Source organism: Carassius carassius, chromosome 46 (assembly GCF_963082965.1).
Source record: "Carassius carassius chromosome 46, fCarCar2.1, whole genome shotgun sequence".
Lineage (NCBI taxonomy): Eukaryota > Metazoa > Chordata > Actinopteri > Cypriniformes > Cyprinidae > Carassius > Carassius carassius.
In genome coordinates, this window is record NC_081800.1 from 7,497,862 (window position 1) to 7,521,805 (window position 23,944).

The window sequence follows — 23,944 nt, forward strand, 5'->3', positions numbered from 1 at the left end:
GGTCTGCTCCTTTCCCTTTAAGAAAGGAGAGACGCGATCGCAGCGTTGCCATGGTCACACACGCAGTGCGTGCATGAACCATCCACGAACGCGCCTTCAGCGTGCTGAATGCCCAGAAAATCTTTAAAAAGACGCGAATCGTCCGCGATTTGCTCTTTTAGGAAATCTGCTCTCTTAGTTGAAGCGCCCAGGGGAATCGCTGAAAGGGACACTGCTGTTTGCGCCGTACCGCCAACCAGAACAGCTTCCCGACACAGCAGATGAATGGCTTTGTGGAGTATAACAGCTTTCATACAACCACTCGGCTCCGAAGCAAAAATCTAATGAGTGGATGCACCTGTCGCCCTATTTATACCCGTGGCACAGGGAGTGGCTCAGGTGTGTTAATCCACTAGCCAATTTTCATTGGCGTTTTCTCTTAAATTCAGAGTGAGACCCCATATGTCGTTCGACATAACTCGTAGTGACCGACAGATAGGGAATGCTAGTTACCTAATCAGATTACTTTTTAAGTAACTATCAAAGTAACACATTACTTTTAAATTAACAATGAAATATCAGAGTTACTTATTAAGCAATGCAAGTAACACCTTTTCTGTCCGTCCTGAAAGAAATTGGGAGTAAGGTGAAGAGGCAGAGGCACTTCCTTCACCCTGAGGTTTATTCATTTCACTTTTGGTGTTAAAGGGCCATTACAGTTGCCAAAAACAAATTAATTTTGTTATTAAAAATAAATTAGCAAGCCCAGCACAGGTGACAAGACACAGTTACTTTTTCTTTGGAGTAATGCAATATTGTAATGCATTACTTATAAAAGTAACTTCCCCTGACACTGATTAACATTATAGCAATATATATATTTTTGAATATCACAATTATCGTCAATACCTGTAAATTGCGACACACCTACACTTTATATACATGGAATTTGTTGGAATTTTTGGAACTCGAACATTCTACATATTTTATGCAATTTTATACATTTTTATTGCCATTCTTATTTATTAGTTTGCCAATGTCATTAATGATTGTCTAAAGCTAGGGATGTAACGATTCACCTCGAGCCAGTTGAAAATCAATATAAATAGGCCTATGTGACGATTCAAGTCGGTTGAGATGTTAAATGAATTGCAATACAGTCGGGGGTGGGAGTTTGTCTTTAGAAAAGTTTAGATGGTATTTTCTTTTCATCTCATCTCTGTAAGTTGCATATTAAAGCAGCGTTCATTAGTGCTGCGCTGCTTTGTTTACAGCCAAGGAAACGCTGCTGTTCCATAAGCGCCACCTGCTGTCAGAGAGTGAGTCTGCCTCATTCAGAGCATCTGTCTTTGTTTTGTGCAGATGTTTTATGTATTATAGATTCACAAAACTAAAGTCAAAGCATTATGTTTTTGTTTTAAAATTTCTAATTATACAATTTAATTTAGATTTAAAAAACTGTTCATGCTGCATGTATTCAGCATCTTTGTTTGGATTGTAATTCAAATACAGTGGTTGCTTCTAATTTTGGATGGATAGAGCACAGGCAAAGTCTTTGTTTGTATGAAGAGGGTTTTTTTGTCTTATTTATTTGATTAGATCTGGGGTTTGTTTTAAAATTTTAATTTAGTTTTGTTATTTGACATATTTCTGTTTCACAAAGAAATGTGCAGCATTTTGTCCAAGCAATAATGAAAGGACACCTTTTCATTTATAATTTGTCTTAAATCTAATAAAAAAAATCGTTTTCAATCGTTACATCCCCATCCATAGCACAGAGATGGTGATGTCATTTAGAGCCAGTTACTGAATAAAGCATTTACATTTTTTTTTAATAGATAATTCCATTTTATTGCCAGACAACAGTCCTTAAAATTAATAGATGTAAATGATTATACAAATACCACTAGTGACACAAATAAGGAAGACTTATTTTGTCTCAAAGGGAAACAATACTACCGTTCAAAATTTGGGGGTCGGTAAGATTTGTCTTATGCTCACCAACACTGCATTTATTTAATAAAAAATGCAGTAAAAATACTGTTTTCTATCTGTACACTTTTCCAAATGTAATTTATTTCTATGATCTAAAGTTGAATTTTGAGCATCATTACACTAGTCTTCAGTGTCACATGATCCTTCAGAAATCACTCTGATATACTGATTTGCTGCGCAGGAAATAAAAAATAATATTTATGTGAAATGTGTGACATTGTAACATTATAAATGGCTTTACTCAAATTGAATACATTTCTTTAAAAAAAATCTACTTTTGTACAGTAGTGTAGCTAGTAAATTGTGCCAGTGAATGCGAATGGTCATGGCCTGGACACTGAACTGACCTGCTGCTGGTTTTCTCTTTGCAGGTGCAGTCGGGCCTGGATGTAGCCTCGCGTCTCCTGAAAGGCTTGCCTCTGAGAGACCTCTGCTGGGTAGTGGGTGCAGATCCCAATAATGTTGGTGCACAGAAAGATCAGCACGTTTGCGCTCAGCTGATGGGAGAAGAAAAAAGAAAAGCAGACTCATTTAATGTCTCTCTAGTGATCAGTTGAACCTTTCAACCAAAATGGCTTTAGCTCAGCGCTCTGGAATCCTGGGACATCTGTCGTACTCCAGGGCTTTACTCCACTGCAGTATGGGAAAAAAAGCCAACCTCTGACCTGGAGAGGCTACTTCCTGTAAAAAAGTTTACACTAGGGGAGCCAGAACAGAGCTAAAAATGGAGCCTGAAGCAGAGCCAACACATTAACTTCCTTTGGTTGAATGAGAGGAGGGGTTACTCCAGGTCACACGGTTCACACCATCGCACTCAACTGAAAGCACTGCAGAATCACTATAAAACACTTGTTGGCCTATTTCCTAAAAACCATGCTAAACAATTACTCCCATGTCACATGCTGAAGCCAGTCATGGCTATGGGAACGTCTTGAAAATAATTTCAGTAAGAAAGTAGTGTAAGGATAAAATTGATTGCCAAAGCAGATTTCATACACTTCAGATTTATTATTCCACAAAGGGAAGGGTAATATATACATATTATACAAAACAATTTGTTTTATTAAAAAATCTTAATATATGAATATTTCTCTGAAACTTCAAAAAGTTTTTTTTTAGTTTGAGGAAAACTATTTTGACAACCAAAGACTTTAAGTAAAATTAAAAAAAAAATGTATAAAAACTCTATAAATACAGCAAAATAGAAAACATAATGGCAAAAACTTCTTAAGATTTAGATTAAGATACAATATGTTTAAAAGTTTGGGGTCTGTGCATAAAAAAAGTATCTTCTGCGCACCAAGACTGCATTTATATGACCAAGAATACAGTAAAAAAAAAAAAAAAATCATTACTCCAGTCTTCAGTGAAACATGAACCTTCAGAAATCATTCTGATATACTGATTTCATGCTCAAGAAACCTTTCTTAAGAAAGGTGAGTGAAAAAAAAAACATTCTAAATACTTACTCCAAAATAAAGTCCTTGCCAGTCAAAATAAAGCAATACTAGACGTAAAGCAACTGCAGATGTACTCAGTTTGGAGCTGTTCCGTCCTTAACTCTGTACTATAAGAGTGTGAGCACAGTCAAAGCTAAATTAAGAGCTAATAATGGTGAAAAAGTAATCAGTCGATAACCCTTCTTCCATTGTCCTTGACCAATCAATGGCCAGACCCAACCATTTGATATTAAAAGTAAGCTATTAACTGTAAAATAATTTCTCATGTCCACTTTATCATGTCAAACAGGCATGTTTATTAGCAGCCATATTAATCCAATAGCTTTTTATAGCTGACTGAATAGTTTATGTCTGTGCTATTTTGAAAATTTCAGAGGATTTATCTGAAGTGATAGCAGATAGTGATAGTCTGTGTGTGTGTGTGTGTGTGTGTGTGTGTGTGTGTGTGTGTGTGTGAGGCTGAGCCTGCTGGCCACACTGACATTAGGCAGATGGCTGTGAGCTCTGTTTACATTAGAGTTTCTGTTCAAGCAAAACCAGGCCTGGTTTGTGTGTGTGCATGCGTGAGTCAGTGTGCACGTGCAAACAGACGCTTTTAGTGTTTTGACAATTTACATCAAAAATAGCGTTACACCTAAGGTAGAGCTGTCAGTTTAACATGTTAAATTAAAGGTGCCCTACAATTTGAAATTGAATTTATCTTGCCATAGTTAAATAACAAGAGTTCAGTACATGGACATGACATACAGCGAGTCTCAAACACCATTGTTTTCTCCTTCTTATTTAAATCTCGTTTTTGAGAAACACCCCTGAAAAGCAGGTGAATCTCCACATAATACCGACACTGACGTAACAGTCGGGATCATTAATATGCACGCCTCCAAAAATTTGCATATGCCAGCCCATGTTCGAGGCCAGGAGGAACTGCGCAGCCGAATTATCGGAAGTTTCTGCAGGTGGAGAAACAAGCGAGGATAATAGAGAAAATGGCAGATCATGGATATAAATGTTATGTTCCAGGATGTGCAGGGAATGTGAAGACGTTTCAAACCCCTCCTACAGAAAAGAAATGTCAACAGGCCTGGTTGATGTTTATCTATAATCGGATACTGCAACAGTTTAATTCGAAGTTGTTAGTTTGCTCTGCCCATTTAACCACGGATTGTTTTTCTAACCTAGGACAATATCAAGCAGGCTTCTCTCAGCGTCTCATACTGAAGAAAGGAGCAATTCCAACTATATTCCCGCAAGCGGTAAGTAGTGATTTTATTAACGATAATTTACACTGTGTTATGTAGATCCAGCGCAAGATCCTAGTACAGTAACAAATAGCAAACTACAAACTAGCATACATAAATTAATAGTATGACAAAGTATTTACGTTGAGGTTAATAATTCTTGCCTGTGTTGTCATATAAATCTACAAAATACTACTGTAGATACATATGTAAATTCCCTTTTGTCAAATAATTATACTTTCGTCTATTTCATGCAAGCATACTCACTAGGTGCACAATTTTATTTCAGTCTCTCTTTCTATGCAAACAACTATGCATTGCATAAGTACTTGTAAATATTAAGATTGTGTGTTTCTGTCTTGCAGGACATTCTGCAAAATATGGGAGCTACACTATGATGAACTTGCAGACCAACAACATAATATACATACAACTGGTGCAGGTACTATGCAGACTATGGATAACATACTCTTGTTATGTATAACTATGTAAAACTTGCAATTATACTGTTTAAAATGTCATGTAAGCAGTTGACACCTTTGTCTTTAGTATCAGTTTGTAACAAATCTGTGCAAATTTTAGAGATAAAATACAGCATACATAACATACTCAGCAATTTTTACGTAGAGATGAAAAGACTTATATTTTTCATGCACACTTCTTACTATATATGTAATTTATGGAGATATTAAATATACATTTTATACTTGTGTGTTTCTACTAAGAGCTACGAGGTAGGGGGAAGCTACCCCGTGGAGAAGGAGGGCCTTAGAAGAAGCTTGGACCTCCTGGAGGAAAGCTGTATAAAGTTGGACTGTGTTGTTACTGACCGTCACCCCCAGATAAAAAAGTTTTTAAAGGGTCGTAAAATGAACCACTATCATGACGTCTGGCACATGGCGAAAGGTAATGCTTGCGTCTTTGAAAGAAAATAAATTTCAAATATTCATGGTATTAGTATCCATATTTCTGAAAAAGCTTACTGCATCCAATAAAAAAATAATCCGATATGTTTTGCCTGTAAATTTTACTTCATCAGGATTGTCAAAGGTGGAGAAAATTTCCAGAGAGAAGGACTGTAGTTTGGTGAAGAAGTGTCATAAGAGCATCCCCAAGCACCTGTACTGGTCTGCCAGCAGCTCTGATTCAGGACCTGAGAAGGAAGCCTAATGGACCTCTATCATGAACCACATTCAAGACATTCACACACAGTCTGACCCAGCGCTCCCTCGGTGTCAACATGAACAAAGGACCATAGCAAGTGGTTTCATCCAGGTGTGTAACCTCAATGTGTTATTTGCCAAGTAAACAGTAAAAAGCATCTTATGTTAATCCTACGATATTTATGTGTTTTATAAATAACACACACTGATTTCCCCCAAGGTTCAACAGCACTGAATAGGCTTCATAGGGTCCTGATAAACAAGAGAGTCCTTTCAGATGTAGAGAAGCTGAGCCCACATTACCAGACATCAACTGTGGAGTCATTTCACAAAGTCATCTAGCACTTTGCACCTAAAAATGTTGTCTTCCCCTTCATTGGAATGCTATGCAGGTATGTCTTCTCCCTCACAACTTGAACATAAGTCAGAACACAACACATAAACAGTTATGTTTAAAAGGGGGAATACTATTGTTTTCTGTCTAGGCAAACTGGTTTTCACAACCAAAATGCAGTGTAGTGCCTTTCAGTTAGAGGTTAGGGTTTACAGAATGGTATAGATTTATTGTATTAGTATAAGTATATAAGCGCTATTTTTAATATTTTCATAATTTTAATGATAAATAAAAAAGTTGATTTATTTACTATGACAATATGAACAATTGTTGTGTTTGTTTGTCTTATCCTTTAGGTTGTACCATGTAAAGATGCACTTCAATGAGAATGCTGTCCGGCCACAATTGACAACATCTAAAGGGAAACTTGTGTACAAGCTTCTCTTTCCAAAGGGAGGACACACCGTCAAACCAGTAAAAACAGAGCCAACATTTTGTAAGCTTTTCCAAAAAATATTTATTTTAAACAATACTTACAAATGTGCAAATAAAATGAATATTTAAATAAATAAATAAATTACTTATTATACTTTACAGGCTATGTCATCTACTTGATGAATACTGTTTTTGAAGATGTTGTCCATGATCCCCTTCCATATCTGGATGGCATACAGCAGATTCCTGTGCCTCCGGACCTGTCTTCTCAGCATGACAGACCTTCCATGGAAGAAGCCGTTGCTCTGCATGTGTCACGTTTCAGTCAAGGCGGGGTCTGAATCCAACATATTGTCCGGCAGCATCAGGAAACTCCCTTCTTATGCGCAGCGCTGCCTGCAGAGAGAGAAGGAGAGAGAGAAACATATAGTGTGTTTTAGTATTTATTTTGTTCACAGGTCATTATGGGTCATGTATGTATGCTGCTGAGACATAATAAAAGTGTCACATCAATAAGTATCTGTCATTATCCCATGTTTCTTCTTTTCTAGCATCATATGGTACGGCTGTGCAACGCATTAAACTCATGATGTAATATGGATGCAACAGAGCCCAATTATTTACACAAAATGTAACAAGTGTGTGTAACTAGCAAATGAAACGAAAAATCATAATGGCACTGTTATTTACAGTTATCTTTCATACTTTGGAAGTAGCAGAAAGCACACACATAGGTTGAATACATTTCTATCCAGTGTACTTGTGAAATACCTGTGGTATTTCCCTGCAACATATATTTTCTCTCGAGGGCCATGCGTGCACGATTTCCACAAGTACACCTGTAAAACAAGATAGACTTTGATGTAAGTTTTTGTTATTATTAGGCTAAGTCCTAATCACAATAAAGCAGCGTAGTAAACATGACATTAACTATATTGAGTGGCTTCTATACTGTACTTTTGTTGGCTAAATAAATCGACTTTAATAAGCTAACTTCAATAGGCTAACTTACTGTAAATACTTTCCAAACAAAACATTCACGCGCTAACGTTACACAGTTCGCTGTTTTTTGTTCTTGATTCAACGTGAAAAACCTATCGTAAAATTATACGTTGACATTATAATAATTTACATTTTTTTATCATGCTAAAAATAAAATTGTGACTGCTGACGTTATAACTTAATGTGTAAAGTTAATGCTATATGCTAGTTAACGTTTAGGTTGAAGTTCTAGAATTGACGTGACAGTTAAGTTCTTACTGAAAATAAAAAAATAAACTTACCACTCAGAAGCGTCCATTTCCAATCTTAAAACAACTGGTTGTTGTTCCTCAAAATCAGCATCTTCATCTGAAACGGGCTCAAACATGTACGCTCGACATCAGGGACTTGTTTGTTGTCACTCGTGCTACTGTGATGAGCCCGCAGTGAAACAGCCAATCAGAGTAGAACTCCTCATTAATATTAATGACCCTTCCAAATAAGGTAAAAACAGACCATTTCATTCTAGGGCCAATTTCTAGGGTTGAAAATGGACCTGTAAAACCATCTGGACATTTTAAATGCCCTTAAATAAGCCACATACCCTCTTTGTAGATATCAGAGACAAATTTAAAATATTATTTCAACACATTCTAGGGCACCTTTAATAGAATTTATTACAGAAAAATGTAATGTAAAACTTTTAATCAATGCCCTCTGACACGTACACTGCAACTCAACCTTCAAATAACACCTAAATGTAAAACAGTGTAAAACAGAGTAAAACAAAAGGTAAAACAGAGGATTTCCGTTATTAAATTGAGAGAGTTTTGGACTTTACCTGCTGTGTCTTTTGCCTTTCTTTTAACACAACCCGGGACTGTGTGTGAGTACTGTGTATATCTATTCTGTATATATAAATACACACACATGCATGTATATATTTAAGAAAAATATGTTTTGTTTATATATAAAATATTAAGATTTATATATAACATAAATGATATTTGTATATAAACAGATGTAAGTATTTTTTCAAATATATACATATGTTTGTGTATTTATATACATAAACATACAAAGTAAACACAAACAAAAACTTTTATTTTGGATGCGATTAATCATCTGAAAGCAGAATCGTTAGGATTACATGTTGTACTGATACCATATTGGTCATCAGCCAATATTAGATATTTTTGTTTATTTTTCTATCAGTTGCTATATTGGAAAACGAAAACTGTAAAAAATTTTTTTATTTATAATTATAATTAATATATATTATATTTATATTATAATTAATATATTATAATATAGATGTACAGCTTTACATGAAAATTAGATGATATATAATAAATTATATTATTCTAATATAATACTAAAATAACACTGATCAGTAAATATTGGATATTTAATTGTTCTGCTCATTTTTATATTTAAGTTGCCCTTGCTGTCATCTGATACTTACTGTGTTGACTTTTAAAAACAATAATAGTTCAATAACACTGTTTTGTAATCTTTAGCAAATCTCAAATTAATATCAATTTTTCATACTGTACATTATAATGCTGCTATACTTAAATTCACTTGTTGCTTTTAAAATAAGTCATTTTAGTTTATTTATTTTTTAAGAATTATAATAATTATTTATTTTATCTATTAGGACAATAGTACAGAATTGTAATATTGGCGAATAAATTATTATTAAAGAATTGCATCCCTAGAATATTTATCTGTAAAGCCACTGTAATAAAAATGCATTAGCTATCTGACATTTTAAATATCTTCATAATCAGGAAGTCATAAACATGCCAAATGTGCTGATTCTTTTGACTGAATATTGGTTATGATCGGTGTGTGTTATCAGCTGTGTGTGTTCATATCACAGGCAGGTCCTAATTGCTTGCTCTTCACCAGAGGGCGAGGTCAGTGGGTTTACACACACATACACACACACACACACACACACACTTGGCTGTTCTGTTTGCGCAACTTGACACCTCTCTCCTTTGCGCTCAAGATTTATTAGCAATAACTATCACAAGCGCTGGGACACAGAGAGAGAGACGTGTTCACCCCTTTACTCTCTGTCAATCTTCTCCTGCGTCTATTTTTCTTTGCCTTTCACTCACAAATCATCCAATAAATATATTTTCCTGATTTGCTCACATCATGTTCTCACACACCGGATTCAAAAGTGACATATTCATGACACTGAGAACATCTCTTCCTTTAAAAGCCGATGTTTAGAGATCCTTCTTGCGTCTGCCAATTTTTTCCAGTAAAAGTCAACAAGCGACGTGTAGAAACTGTCATTAAAGTGATATCATGATTACAGCTCACTCTGACTCTCACTCATGTGCACTGCAGTGTGTTTATTGCTCAGATTGGTGAGACAGAGAGCATCTAAGGAATGTTCCGGGTGTAAAATGACTCTATGAACAGCACCTGCCATATAATGTCCATTACCGAAGATTGTAATATAAGAGCAAATAAAAAGATGTCCGGTGCAAGGTTTGTTGTTTGAACTGTAATGTTGTCAGAAATCATCTTTTTAGACGATTTGGAAACCTTCTATAAGCGAATGAACTGATTATGTGTTACCAAGATCATTCATGTGAGCATGCCAATCAGGAGAAAACTACTAGGTTTACCAAGTTTAACCTGTCACTTGGACAACTTTTATGGATATTTTAAAATGCATTTTTGGAGCTTGACAGCCCCCATCCCAAATCAGTTTCCAAGGGTTTCTGGAGGTTTTATGACTTTTTAAAGACCTTTTAAGGCCAAATAAAGAATATGGAAATAACTTTTACTGTACCTTCTGATCCCACTGCAAAAAAGTGATGTATTTTAAATCAAGATGCGTTTGAGCAGCAAAATGATGTGAGATAAGAAGTTTTGGTAAAACTTTACAATAAGGTTCCATTAGTTAATGTACACTGTAAAAAATAATTCTGTGGCTTAGTAAATATTGCAGAAATTTTTAACTTTATTAACTTGATAAAATCTCTGAATATCGTGTACTTGATTGTTTGAGTTAAACATACCAAAATAATTGAGTAAAAATCCAACAGTTCATTTTATCTAAAATTTACAGATATATTTAAGTTGTTTTCAATAAAATTATTTAGTATTTGACTAACCAATTATTTCTTTATAATATACTTAATATATTTGTGAAATTTCTATCAAAATATTTGAGAATGTTGAATTTAAACTGATCTGTTTCAAGAAACAAAAATATTACTTAATTCAAATCAATATTATTAATATATTTAACACACTCTTAAAATTTGAGTAAGTTTACTCAATTAAAACAATGCACCCCTCCCCCACCCTCTGACGTGACGACAACTCGACGGTTGGTTGAGTCAGTGAGCGCAGGCAGTTTGAACTCTCCAGTCTCCAGACAACAGCTCTCTTCTCAGCGTCGCAGATTTGGTGCATTTCCTCTGTGAAATTCAGGTTTGTGTATGTTTTATTTTATCTATAAAATCTTTACTGTGCTTTATATCATATTTAATACAAAACAACATACAGAGGCGTAATTCGACACCTAAACGAGAGTCGCGTCTGTCTTTTTGCATGATTGAAACGCTTTGCATAAACACATGACTTCATTCCTAATGATAATAAATATAATTATTATCATTTGGATGATAAAATGTCCTCAGAACTGTCACTGTTTGTTTATTGGCAGGTTATGTCAGTCACTCGCAGTATCTATCGGCTGTGAGTGAAACGCAGGACGGCGGTATGAAGTTCAAAGTTCACCCGCAGAGGCGAGTCCGTCTCCGGCACGAGGACCAGCACTGATCCGGTGGATATTGGGTTGATTTGATTACACTTGAATTAGGCTACCTGAATTTTTAAATATTTAATTTTTACTTATAAAATGTTTGTTAAATGAGTTTAAATGTAGGCAATACTGTATACAGTGTAAAATGTGCTGTATTGCTGTACTCATTGACAATAAAGGCCAATGTCATGTATACTGGTGGTTGTGTGGAGTACTATTTTACAAAGGTTTAGAGAAAATAAAAAGTTAATATTACTCATTAATAAAAACAGTTAATATTACTCATAAATATTGTTTTTAAATGTTCAATATATTTTTATTATTTTCAATTTTATTTGTTAATGTACCAGATGCAGTTACTCAGATTTACTTAATTTTCTTACTTGCATTTACTCAATTCATACATTATATTTCATTGATTTCACAGCTTTAAAATTTACTCAAGTTTTTTGAGTGTAAAAATGTTTCACCAATAAAATTGAGTAAATAATATTTAAACTTTTTACAGTGTATTAACTAACATGAACAATACATTTATTACAGTATTTATTCATCTTTGTTAATGTTAATGAAAATACAGTTGTTCACTGTTAGTTCGTGTTAATTGAAAGTGCATTAACTGTTAATTAATGTTAACAAGCAAATTTTGTTATTTTAATAATGCCTTAGTAAATGTTGGAATTAATATGAACTAAGATTAATAAATGCTGTAGAAATATCGCTCATTCTTAGTTCATGCTAACTAAAGTAGTTAACTAATGTTAACTAATGAATCTTATTGTATTTTAGTGTTACCGAAGTCTTGTTTTCTAAGAAATGTATCAAAATGCAGCGATTTTATGATTACAATAAGAACAAATATCTGACAATTGGATCAAAAAAATAAGCTTAATTCAATGGAGGGGGGGGTGCTTTTTTTTAAAGTTGTTTTCAAGTTCTCAGAAAACAATATTTCATACAGCCACATACGCCATCATTTTATGAATTTAAGACTTTCAGCTCTAAATTTACACCTTTTAAGGTGGTAATTTGTAATTTCGCCTCTTTAAGATATTTTTAAGACGTTCTAATAAGTTTGTAATTTTTTTTGTGAAAACACTACCCAGGCAGATCCCAGACAAATCTGGTGTATAAAAGTATGATTTTGCTTTGTGGGAATCTGCTCTTACTTCTGTTCCTTCATTATTCACTTGCGGGTATTTGATGATTGTGGATCATTTGTGTTCGTAGACCCACTCGTCCTCTTTTCTCTGTGCTGGTCTGTGTTTATCTACCTGTGGCTGCTCCAGATATTATATAAAGCCATTATGATCACTGCAGATTATGTCCAGCTTTTGCGTCCTGCGTGATGCCACTAAACGGGGTGGGGTGGGACAATGCACCTCGCTTCGGAAATGAAACCTGTGGAAACCTGAAACTACTGGGCTTTGACAAAGAGTATATTCCCACATGCAGAAAACTGTAGCACTTACAGTATGAGGATGAAGTGAGAGGGACAGGAATAGATTATGAAAGGACATGATGACAACTTTAAAAAAACAGATGGCATCTAAAAAGGTACATACTGTACCATTCTTAAATGATGTGTGACTTCGAACAAGAGCTTAATGTGACATTAGATCAATTTACATAGTATAAACTATCATCAAAAATGAGAAATTTGTCAACATCCAGGTACTATTCCTTTTTACAGTGTTATTGAAAATTTGCTGGACAAGAAATCTGTAGTTGCCTTTATGAATTCACTGGCTGAATGAGGCATTTTACATTTAGTGAACAGGCAAATTCAAACTGACCACACAAAGCAATGTAACTTCTGAGTTTTTTTTTTTTTAAGAAAATATTCTGAATGCAAAAGGTTTTTTCAAGAATTGCTTTTTTACTGTGTACTAATGAAAGGCGATTGACCGGCTTGCTAATTGAGCTATGGTCTACCTGAACTGTGATCTTCTACACGTGTGAGAGGTTAGTGACTATGTGCTACCTCTGCAGTCGAGAGGTGAGAATATTTAACACTGAGCTAATGCCTTCTGCTGCAGTAATTAAAAAACCGTCAAAACTGGCCGAGGGGTGCTGAGAAACCCCCAACTTTCCCAAAACCCCAAAAAAAGCAAATCGAACTACAAAACTGATCCTTAAATCAGCAAAAGAGGGCAATAGTGTCATCAGGCAAGCTTGCAAAGCTTCTGTGATGAGGGGGTGAGGATGGCAAGATGTCCACGAGCTGTCACGACTGTGATTTTCTTTCAGCGATTCCAGCCCAAATTCCACAACGTCCTTCCAAAAACTCTGAGAGCCCATCGTCAGGCTGAATACGAACTAGTCTCAGTGACCGCTTGATGATTACTGCAAAGCACTTGCCAGAATCTCAAGCTCCAGCCTGATTGGCAGATTTGTACCTGCACTTTTAAAGGGATATTATTTAGGATGCATCCATTTTAGATTTACCTGCCAATAAATGGCACATGAATACAAAACAAATTTTGGTCCCTTTACATGCTGGTCAGAGTATCAGTGTCACAAATAACAAGATAATAAGTTCCTCTCATTCGAGAAATCTGTTCAAACCAAGAGGCTTTACCAAGCAGTCACAGTCTACTGCTATTCTGTCAAGAAATGCGTCATACTGTACAATCATCTGAAATATTATTTGATGGGAGTGCACAAGGCTATGATAAACATCACGACACATGATGCTCAATTTTTGTCTGGATCTAATGATTTATTCAAAAATATATAAAAAGTGCAATTGGTAATTCATGATATTTGTAACATAAAAAAAAACATTGTGCACATTGAATTTATATTAAAGGTGTAAGGAAAATATGGCTTTTTTTTTTTTACATTTCAGGGTCAGTGACATTTTTTATTGATTGTATTAATTTAGAAAAAAATATTTTTATTAAGCAAGGGTGTATCAAATTAATCAAAAGTGACAGTAAAAGTATTTTACGTTGTTATAAACAACATCTGTTTCAAATAAATGCTGTTCTTTTGAATTATAATAATAATAACAAATCGGTGTATTAGTATCATTTCTAAAGGATCACATGACATGCTGAAAATCCAGCTTTGCATCGCAGGAATAAATTACATTTGAATCTATATTAAAACAAAGAACAATTATTTTAAATTGTAATAATAATTTACATTATTAATGTTTTGAATGTATTTGTATACAGTATATATATATATATATATATATATATATATATATATATATACATACATTCTCAAAAAAGTTTAATTGCACACTAAAAAGAAAATGAAACTATGGAAGATGTGAAAGTTGCAAATAAATGAGTAAGTCATTTCCTCTTAGGGCAATGACTGATAGGACGCTGTTTCTGAAATAGGTTTCTGCTTCCTGTTTCGGGCAATGACTCTGTAGGAGCATCTGGAGGCTTAATGTCTGCATTCATGTGTGTCAATCCCTTCATACCTTGGGACAAGTAAGGCATCTACCTATATTTCGTTTTTTTATCTTATCTCTCAGAGTCAAACTGAACTAAGTGACGAGACTCCACCACAGAAAGTCTCTTATCACCTTAATGTTCAGCAAGATTACAGACATAACTGACACACACATCCAAGTAAAGCCTTGACGGGATAAAACACAGACACCCAGTACTCATGTACACATGTACACAGAAACACTGAAACAGATTGTATGATAGCCTTTAGCTAACCAAGTTAGCTTGAACAGGCCTTTCAGGTTCTAACTTAAATACAAACACTACAAGGTGAACAGGATTAAATATTTACTTTACTGCAGAACATTTAACAGTTTTTTAGCATCTAATGCAAGTGGCTCAACGTAGACCATTTTGACAGTCCAAACCCCATATTTGGACAGCTTCAAAGTAATCTACATGACCCCAAATAAGGGTCTTCTCTAGTGAAAAGAAAAAAAGAAAAATTACATACATTTTAAATAAAAATGCTCACCTTGAATGGAAAAGAGTTGTATGACCATTCTTTTCACATTAGAAACATTGTCATGCAGGTTTGAATGAAATGCCAGTAAATAATGACAGAATGTTCAATTTTGGGTGAACTATCCCTTTAACTAATTTTGAACATAGAGTGGATGGACAACTGCAGGAACGGCAACTTGATAGGTCTTGAAGGTCTGACAATTAACATTTTGTTGTGAGTGACTTTCCAAAACACAACCAATGGTCCAAACTGCAGAAGGATCACTCACAGAAAATGCTAAATTATTCAGTAAAGTGGAACAAACAAATGCAAAACATTGCCTAACATGGACACCGACAAACTGGCAACCAGCACCAGGGATTGACAGACTTTCAATAAGATGATTGCTGAATGCCCAGCCGCAGAAGTCAGCTGATCTGGGACCCAGCATCAACAAAACCTGCATGTCAAAGCTGGAACTTATGACAGGACTGCTATTTTGAAACAATTTGTATCCAATGACAATGCATCGAGATGCAAAACGCAGTACTACGGCCATAAAAACATTGACACTTGAGCAATGGAAAAAAGTCATATGGGCTGATGAGTCATCTTTTCTCTATTGCTAAATTTCAAATACAACTAGAGAAAGGATTAATTTAATCCATAATGTCTGTTACCAACTGATAAATATGGTGGAGAGGTTCATTATGCATAATGGTACACTAAAAAAACATTTAGTATAATGGTAATTTTCTCCTCAGCTGATAATGTAGAGGCCTGAACTTTGTTGTTGTGATTATAAGTGATACAGGCAGCTTTTCCCTCACCACAGTACTGTGCTGCTTTAGCAAGGCTAGCTTTCTTTTTCCTTTAACGCCCCAAAGAAGATATCACAGTGTCATCAAATTTGTTGAAATAATCCATCCTTGATCACTTTTAGTCAGCTTTGACGAAACTCCTCTCAGCTAGTGCATCTTTCTAAAGTGACTAGCAGCTTTGTCACCTGGCCTGAATATTCTGCGTTGATTCCTACGTCATCCGCTGGAACGCCACTCTCTCATGAACATGCATATGCCATTTAATGGAAACTACAGATTAAGGTTTATAAAGTTATAAATATGGATATTTTCTTACACAAATGCATCGCTTTGCTTCAGAAGGTTTTCATTCACCCATAATTTAGCATTTTCTTATTTGTTTACATTACTGTAAACAAGCTTTCTGATGTTTTTTATAATTTATAGACCTTTAACTTGCATCAAAACTAGAACATTAATATAATATCTGCAGGATTCTTCTGTTATTTTGTCCTCCTTTGGTATCTGCCGTTATTTTGCAATCTTCTTCTGAGACTAACACATACAAAGATGGTCAGGTGGATTCAGGATGCCATCTTTTTATTCCTCATGGATAATGTGGTTTCAGTGAACCAGATGCGTTGTCTTCATTCAAAAAAGAAAAAGTCCCACCTCATCCCCCTGACCCCCCAACCATCACCCCCTCACAAATATGAGCAACAGGAACAATGCGCATCATTCATATTTTTTATTGTTCTGCGAGAGCGCATGAGAGAATGACATTCCCACTGTCCCACCCTCATATTCCATATTTCAGCCTGACAAGCTCAGCCATGATTAAACCTTTGTTTAATCAAATGCAACAAAAAACTAACAAACAAAAAAAGAATTTGTATATTTCTATTATTCCTGTGGCTAAGTAGTAGAGCATTGCGTTATCAGTGCAAAAAGTTGTGGGTTTGATTCCCAGGGAACACAAATATACAGCCTGATCGTAAGTCGCTTTGGGTAATAGCGTCTGCTAAATGTATATAATATAATCTTCTGCAAACACTGTTCACTCACATATTTCTGCATGAAGTCAAATGCCTTCAAGGACTCAACAATCAAACAATCTACACAGTTACAACTTATACAGTACCAAATATTTAGGGTTGCACCAATATGTACAAGCTGATAATTATTTACATTATAGCCAATAGCTGCCCAATATAAAAAATATACGATTTAAAAAAGTTAAACAAATTTTAATGTAACAGCCAATATCAGATAAACAGCTGGCAAATAAAATATATATAATTTAGTAAAAATAATATATATACAATTAAATTATCTATTCTATACTATTAAAAATCTAACACATTTTCATAAACAGCCAATAACTGACAAATAGCTGACAAATAAAAATATTTTCGTAAATTTTCGTAAAATAAATGAATAAATAAATATAAAATAAACAAGACAAATAAATGTTCAGTATCAGCTCTTAGATATTCAATAAGCTGATAATTATTTTCATGTTACAGCAAACATGTTTCATATATATATATATATATATATATATATATATATATATATATATATATATGTTCATGTTATAGCCATTTAACAGATAAATGGCAGATAATAGAAATCGATAACATTAAATATAATGAAAAAAAGAAACTAAAATAATTAATATATAAAATGACTAATAGTGACCAGAAAAAAACTAAAAGTGATACAGGCCTTAAATAAGCCAATAATAATTTTCACATTATGGTCAATATCCAAAACTCTTAGGGCTGGGTACCGAATTTCGATGACTTTATGGTATCGAACGAAAAACTTCGATACTATGAGTATCGAAAAATTATTTATCTTTCGGTGTCATATTTCGGTTCCAAAAGCCAAGCTGCGTTTTTTTGTTTTGCTTCTTTGCCAAGCGGCTGTGTCTGTGTGAGCTTGTAACATACGTGCATGTAAAGACCTAAATTCGGCATGATTGGCTGTTCACCACCACGTTACGTGACGGGGAGGATTTCTTAAGATACTCGCAGTCACACAACACAAGTGTAGTTGTTTTTTCTCAAAACGTTTCCGTTTTACAATGCCAAAGAGGTTTAGAGTGTGGCTACACTTTATAAAAGTGGATGCCGAGTCAGCAAAGTGCAACATATGCGATAAGAGTATTGCAACCAAAGCCGGTGTTACGGTTTAACTGGTTACCGTGACCAACTTCCTGGTTTAGGTCTCCGTTGCAGATGTGCTGGAACGACGGCAGCAGATTCTGCGGTTCTGAAAGCACAAACTGACGTGATATTAAGTGTCTAATAAACGCAGATATGCTCATTGCATGACTCTGATATTCTTGTAAAGATTACAAGTAATTAGTATGATCGCCCGTTTCGAGGGTGAAGTAGGATAAACAAAAAAAAATACAAATAAAGAATGTCTGTGTTGGCGCGGGTTTCGAACACGCCGCAAGACGACAGTCACCACCGAGCTACCGATCTACACCGAATCAGCTCTAGATCTCTGGATTCAAGACAGGACTCTCGCCGTCACATCGTGCAGCTGCTGAATCAAGCAAATGTGACCGTGTTAACTTGTGACCTGTGTTTATCTATTATGAAAATAAACCATAACAGAACGATGACTACATTTTATGGTTCATGATGTTAAAGAACATTTCATACTACTGTGATGCTACTCCATGCTACTGTGGCTTAATTTTAAACTAAAGAAAAGGTACCATGTTTTTACTATGGTAAATATGAGTTAACGATAGCGTTTATAATTAACCCACAGTAGCCAAAAATGTACAGTTCTCTGAGAAGTCATGAAATGTTCTTTAACCCACAAATACAGTTTGATTTTGCACTAAAAAGTTTTTTTTTTTTTTACATTCCTTTGCATTTTATTTGGTTCAATATAAGCCTGTACACAATATCATTTGTTTATTTATTTATTTATAATATGTTCATGTTGTGGCAAAAAGGTTTCTCTTTTTTTGTTAATTTTGGCCAAGTTAGGATTGATACCAATCCCGAGTGTCTGCTGGCGCACCCCTATCGAAAAAGCACAACCAGTTGTATTAATAATGTTATCCTGAGTGTGAAGTGTTACCAGAATTAGTTTGAATTAAGGTGAAAAATAAAAGTTTTGTGTTTAATGTATTTGTGTTGATGTTAAAATGGATTTTAAAACATATGGTATCGAAAAAAGTATCGTTAGGAACCGTTATCGAAACTGAGGTATCGAAATTGGCACCGGATCGAAAGATTTTAAACAATTCCCAAGCCCTAAAAACTCTACACTACTTTTTCCACAATAATGATATTATAATATCATAAATAAACATCGATTCAATTAAGGAGAGCTTACAACCAAGGACAAATAGTGCAACTAAATGAAGTACTGAGTTTCAAACTAAATTGTAGTTTTACTTCAATGTTACTCAATATAAGACCGATCGAGCCACTGGAGCAACCCTGGCCACCAGAGCAAACACCTCACTGGAATCTCTTATCCTGCATATGGCACACAACGAAACAACTTTCACGAGAGCAAAGTGCAGAGTCAGAGAAACCCCGGCCTGCTGGTCAGCAGATAAGCCTGTGTGGTCAAAATGTTGCACAGAACAACTGAAAGAGGCCAGAACGGGTTTAAGGAGGAAGAGCGAGGGTTTCACCTTGACACCATTACAGTATTTTTATTCAGAATTTGAGTTTATTTCCTGAAACCAGACAAACTGATAATTACATGGAACTTGAGAATTTGTGTAGTGACACCAGGTTTTACATATCCAGAAACCATTGTTACACCATCAGTGTATTTTTATTCAGAATTTGAGTTTATTTCCTGAAACCAGAAAACAATAAGAATTACATGGAACTCGACAAATAATTTGTATAGAAACACCGGGTTTTACATATCCAGAAACCATTGTAACATGCTACGCTGCTACTTTCACCAGCTAATCTGCTTTTAGTCGATGCCAGTCGGTGGCTTTCTTCACAAGTTTTTGCAAGATCAAGTAAATGAAAAGTGTGTGATTTCTGAGAGAACTAAAAAAAAACTTTTAAAACACTTTATAAACAATTAATTAGTCACATTCAATCAATTACATTAGTGGTTGACCGAGATGTGTTTTTTTTTGACAGCCGATGCCGATATCTTGGAAAGCAGGGGGGCCGATAGCCGATGTTAATATTTAAGAAATTTGAAATAATTTGACAGTGGATTAAAACATAAATTTGTAAAAGAAACATACTCCGTTTTCACAAATAAATAAATAAATTAATTAATTTAATACAATTATAATATATATAAACAAGTAAACACTGTAACCAAGTTTTTTTGCATTGGGAATCATATTTTTCATTTAAATGTTCATTAGTCATTCAAAGACTTTTTAAAATTATATAAATGCGTATTTGCTTAATGCTGACGGCAAACAAAAAAGTATTTTAATGTTTGCCATTCTATTACTAATAGGCCTAATATAAAATAAATTGTTATAATACTTTTTGTATACATTAATTTATTTTTTAATCATTCTATCTGATTATTAGACAGGCTTCTATCCATATTAGACTGTTAACAACGATGACAAACGAGAGAGAGTTTGAGTACTGTGTGTGCTCAATCACTGCTGCTCTCAGCGCCGTCAAAATAAATCGATGCCAATATGCCAATATTTGCAAAATGCCAAATATCAGCCGATATATCGGCCTTGGCGATATATCGGTTGACCACTAACCTACATGTGTATGTTCAGTAATTTCATTATGGTCTCAAAGTTAAGCATGTCAAAATGTGTACAGTTGCCATGGCACCACATCCATCCCATAACCTGCACTCCACTGAACTGCAGTGGAGTGCAGGTTTACATTAGCTTTCCCCCTCTGACTCGGGAACGGAGAGGGCCGAACAACATTTGGATGAAATTATCCAACACAGAGGTGTGAATTTCAGGCTAGTATCAGCAGCTGAAACATTCCTCATATCCACAGTGGACTCTGGGTGGACACATCACTGTGCTTGTTAGCATGCGGTCGATGGTGAGCTGGAGAGACAGAAGAGAGTATAATATTCACCTCAAACTGAAAGCACACTGCAGACTACACCTCCCAGCATCCCCGGCTCTGGAAAACACTAGTACTGCAATGATACTTACTGCAATACTACTATTTCTTAACCATGTGTTATAGAAATGTCATAAGTTAATCAAGTATTCTATAGACTATGTCAAAACAATAAATCAGGTGACCAAAGGGAGTCAAAAGTAGCCTAAAGCTGGACATTTTGCAAATAAATTTGTACTTTGCAGTTATTTTAGTTTTTATTACTTGCTATATACTATGGCTGCACGATTATGACAAAAATCATAATTTATCACAATTTACATTGAATGATGTTTATACCATTGTTTGATGCAACTGCATGTCATATTTTTCATGCCTCTAATGTCAAATATACAGTACAGACCAAAAGTTTGGAAACATTACTATTTTTAATGTTTTTGAAAGAAGTTTCTTCTGCTCATCAAGCCTGCATTTATTTGATCAAAAATACAGAAAAAAATGTAATATTGTGATATATTATTACAATTTAAAATAATTGTTTTTAAATTTATTATACTTTAAATTATCATTTATTTCTGTGATGCAAGGCTGAATTGTTAGGATCATTATCACATGATCCTTTAGAAATCATTCTAATATGATGATTCATTATCAAAGTTGGAAACAGTTCTGCTGCTTAGTATTTTTTCAGAACATGTGATACTTTTTTAGGATACTTTGATGAATAAAAAAAAAAAAAAAGAAGCTATGTTTTTAAAATATAAATATTTTGTAATAACAATATACACTACTGGTCAGTAATTTGGGGTCAGTAATTTTGTTTTCTTTTCTTTTTTTTTTTAAATAAAATCAATACTTTTATTCAGCAAGGATGTGTTAAATTGATAAAAAGTGATAGTAAAGAAAATATATTATTAGAATATATATTATTAGAATTTCTTTCTTTTTTTAAATAAATGCAGTTCTTTTTAACCTTTTATTCATCAAATATATTAGACAGCAGATCTGTTTCCAACACTCATAATAAATCAGAATATTAGAATGATTTCTAAATGATCATGTGATAGACCGGATGTTACATGTGACACTGAAGGCTGGAGTAATGATGCTAAAAATTCAGCTTTGCATCACAGGAATAAATTATTTTTTTAAAGTATATTCAAATAGAAAACTATAATTTTAAGTTGTAATAATATTTCACAATATTACATTTTTTTCTGTATTTTTTTTCAAATAAATGCAGGCTTGATGAACAGAAGAAACTTCTTTCAAAAACATTAAAAATAGTAATGTTTCCAAACTTTTGGTCTGTACTGTACATCAGATTGGTTTCTTCTTTAAATTATAAAAAAGTACAATTATGAAAGGTATTATAATGTTATACTAAAACTAATATTAAAATAATAGGACAAACCCTTAAAATAACATGTAGAAAGAAAAAAACGCATTTTAAGCGGGCAGAATAACATAAGTGGACTTTGAACGATTAATTGCCTCTTTGAACGATTATATAACTGTGGCATTCACAATTTTAATCAGAATTAGAAATTTGCTTAATTGTGCAGCCCTACTATATACATTTAAATAATATGAATTAACAACAAATAATATCAATGTTATTATTATTTATATATTATTAAAGTATTAATTTGATAAATTTCCTTTTAATTTTCAGATTTCATTTTAATTTTATTTAAAGTTTTCATCATTCTGTTATATGCTTTTTTTATTATTTAGCTTTAGTTATAGTTAATTCAACCTAAACTTATTTCAGATATTTGCCAAGGCAAAATATTTTATCTAATATTTATATTGTATTTTATTATAATATATATATATATATATATATATATATATATATATAGTTTAAATTAACAAGAACAACATTGGTATTTTGTCTTATTATATAATCCACACCAACCAAACATGACACCATCTAGTAAATATGAACTAGAAAGCAGCAAATTGCAAAAATATAGAATGGAAAAAGGCAAGAAACTAGCAATTCTTCCCTAGAGAATACAAGCAGGCATTTTTGAGCACTGTGGTCAATGCATTGTGGAAAACATTTCCCACATAATTCATTTAAACTGTTAACATGATTTGTAATTAATAAAAGGTCTGAACTGAGAAATGTAATTCAGTTTTGCCAGCTCACACACACAGACACACACTCTGTCACACAGCAGCTGATGTCTGTTGTGTTTACGAGCGAGGAGAAGGATTTCGAAGAGGACAGCCCTGAGGGAGGGTGTTGGCTGGAGGAAACAGGAGATTCTATTGTGTAAGTGTGAGCGTGTTTGTTTGGGCCTCCTGGATTTTGTGTGCTAATTGGTTTCAGAGAGAGGACACCGACTCACTGGTTTAGAAGATGAATGCAAAGAGCAGAGAGACTGACAGACAGAGACCAGAGAAAGAGAAGTATGACTTTATTCCCTCAGGAAGTAAAAAAAAATTGCAAGTGATCTAACATGAGCTCTCTCACACGTTACCTTTGTCTTCTTTTGCTTTTATTTCCTGTATTACATTATTTATCTTTCCTTGCTCTAATTAATCTTCCAAAAAAAAAAAAAAAAGAGGGAAAAAAAGAAATTTAATAAGCCGCGCATTTTAAGAATAAATGTGTATTTTGCAGTGCTATTTTAGTTTTTATTACTTAGGCTAGAGCTGAAAGGTCCCGTCGAGTTCGGTTCGGGCTTAATTTATATAATCTTACATTGGCTCGGGCTCGCGCTCCGGTTTGTGAGGTAAACGAACGGTCATGTGATGTGTT

The 23,944-nt window shown here is 34.2% G+C and overlaps 1 protein-coding gene across 1 annotated transcript in view; it reads right to left on the reverse strand.

The window, feature by feature from the left end:
• Window positions 1-23,944, reverse strand: part of LOC132129698 (adenylate cyclase type 6-like) — a 74,040-nt gene that overhangs the window by 22,729 nt on the left and 27,367 nt on the right. Inside the window, exon 4 of the mRNA XM_059541368.1 lies at window positions 2,322-2,471. Within this exon, the coding sequence (XP_059397351.1) occupies window positions 2,322-2,471 (150 nt within the window). The remainder of the gene's footprint in view (window positions 1-2,321; window positions 2,472-23,944) is intronic.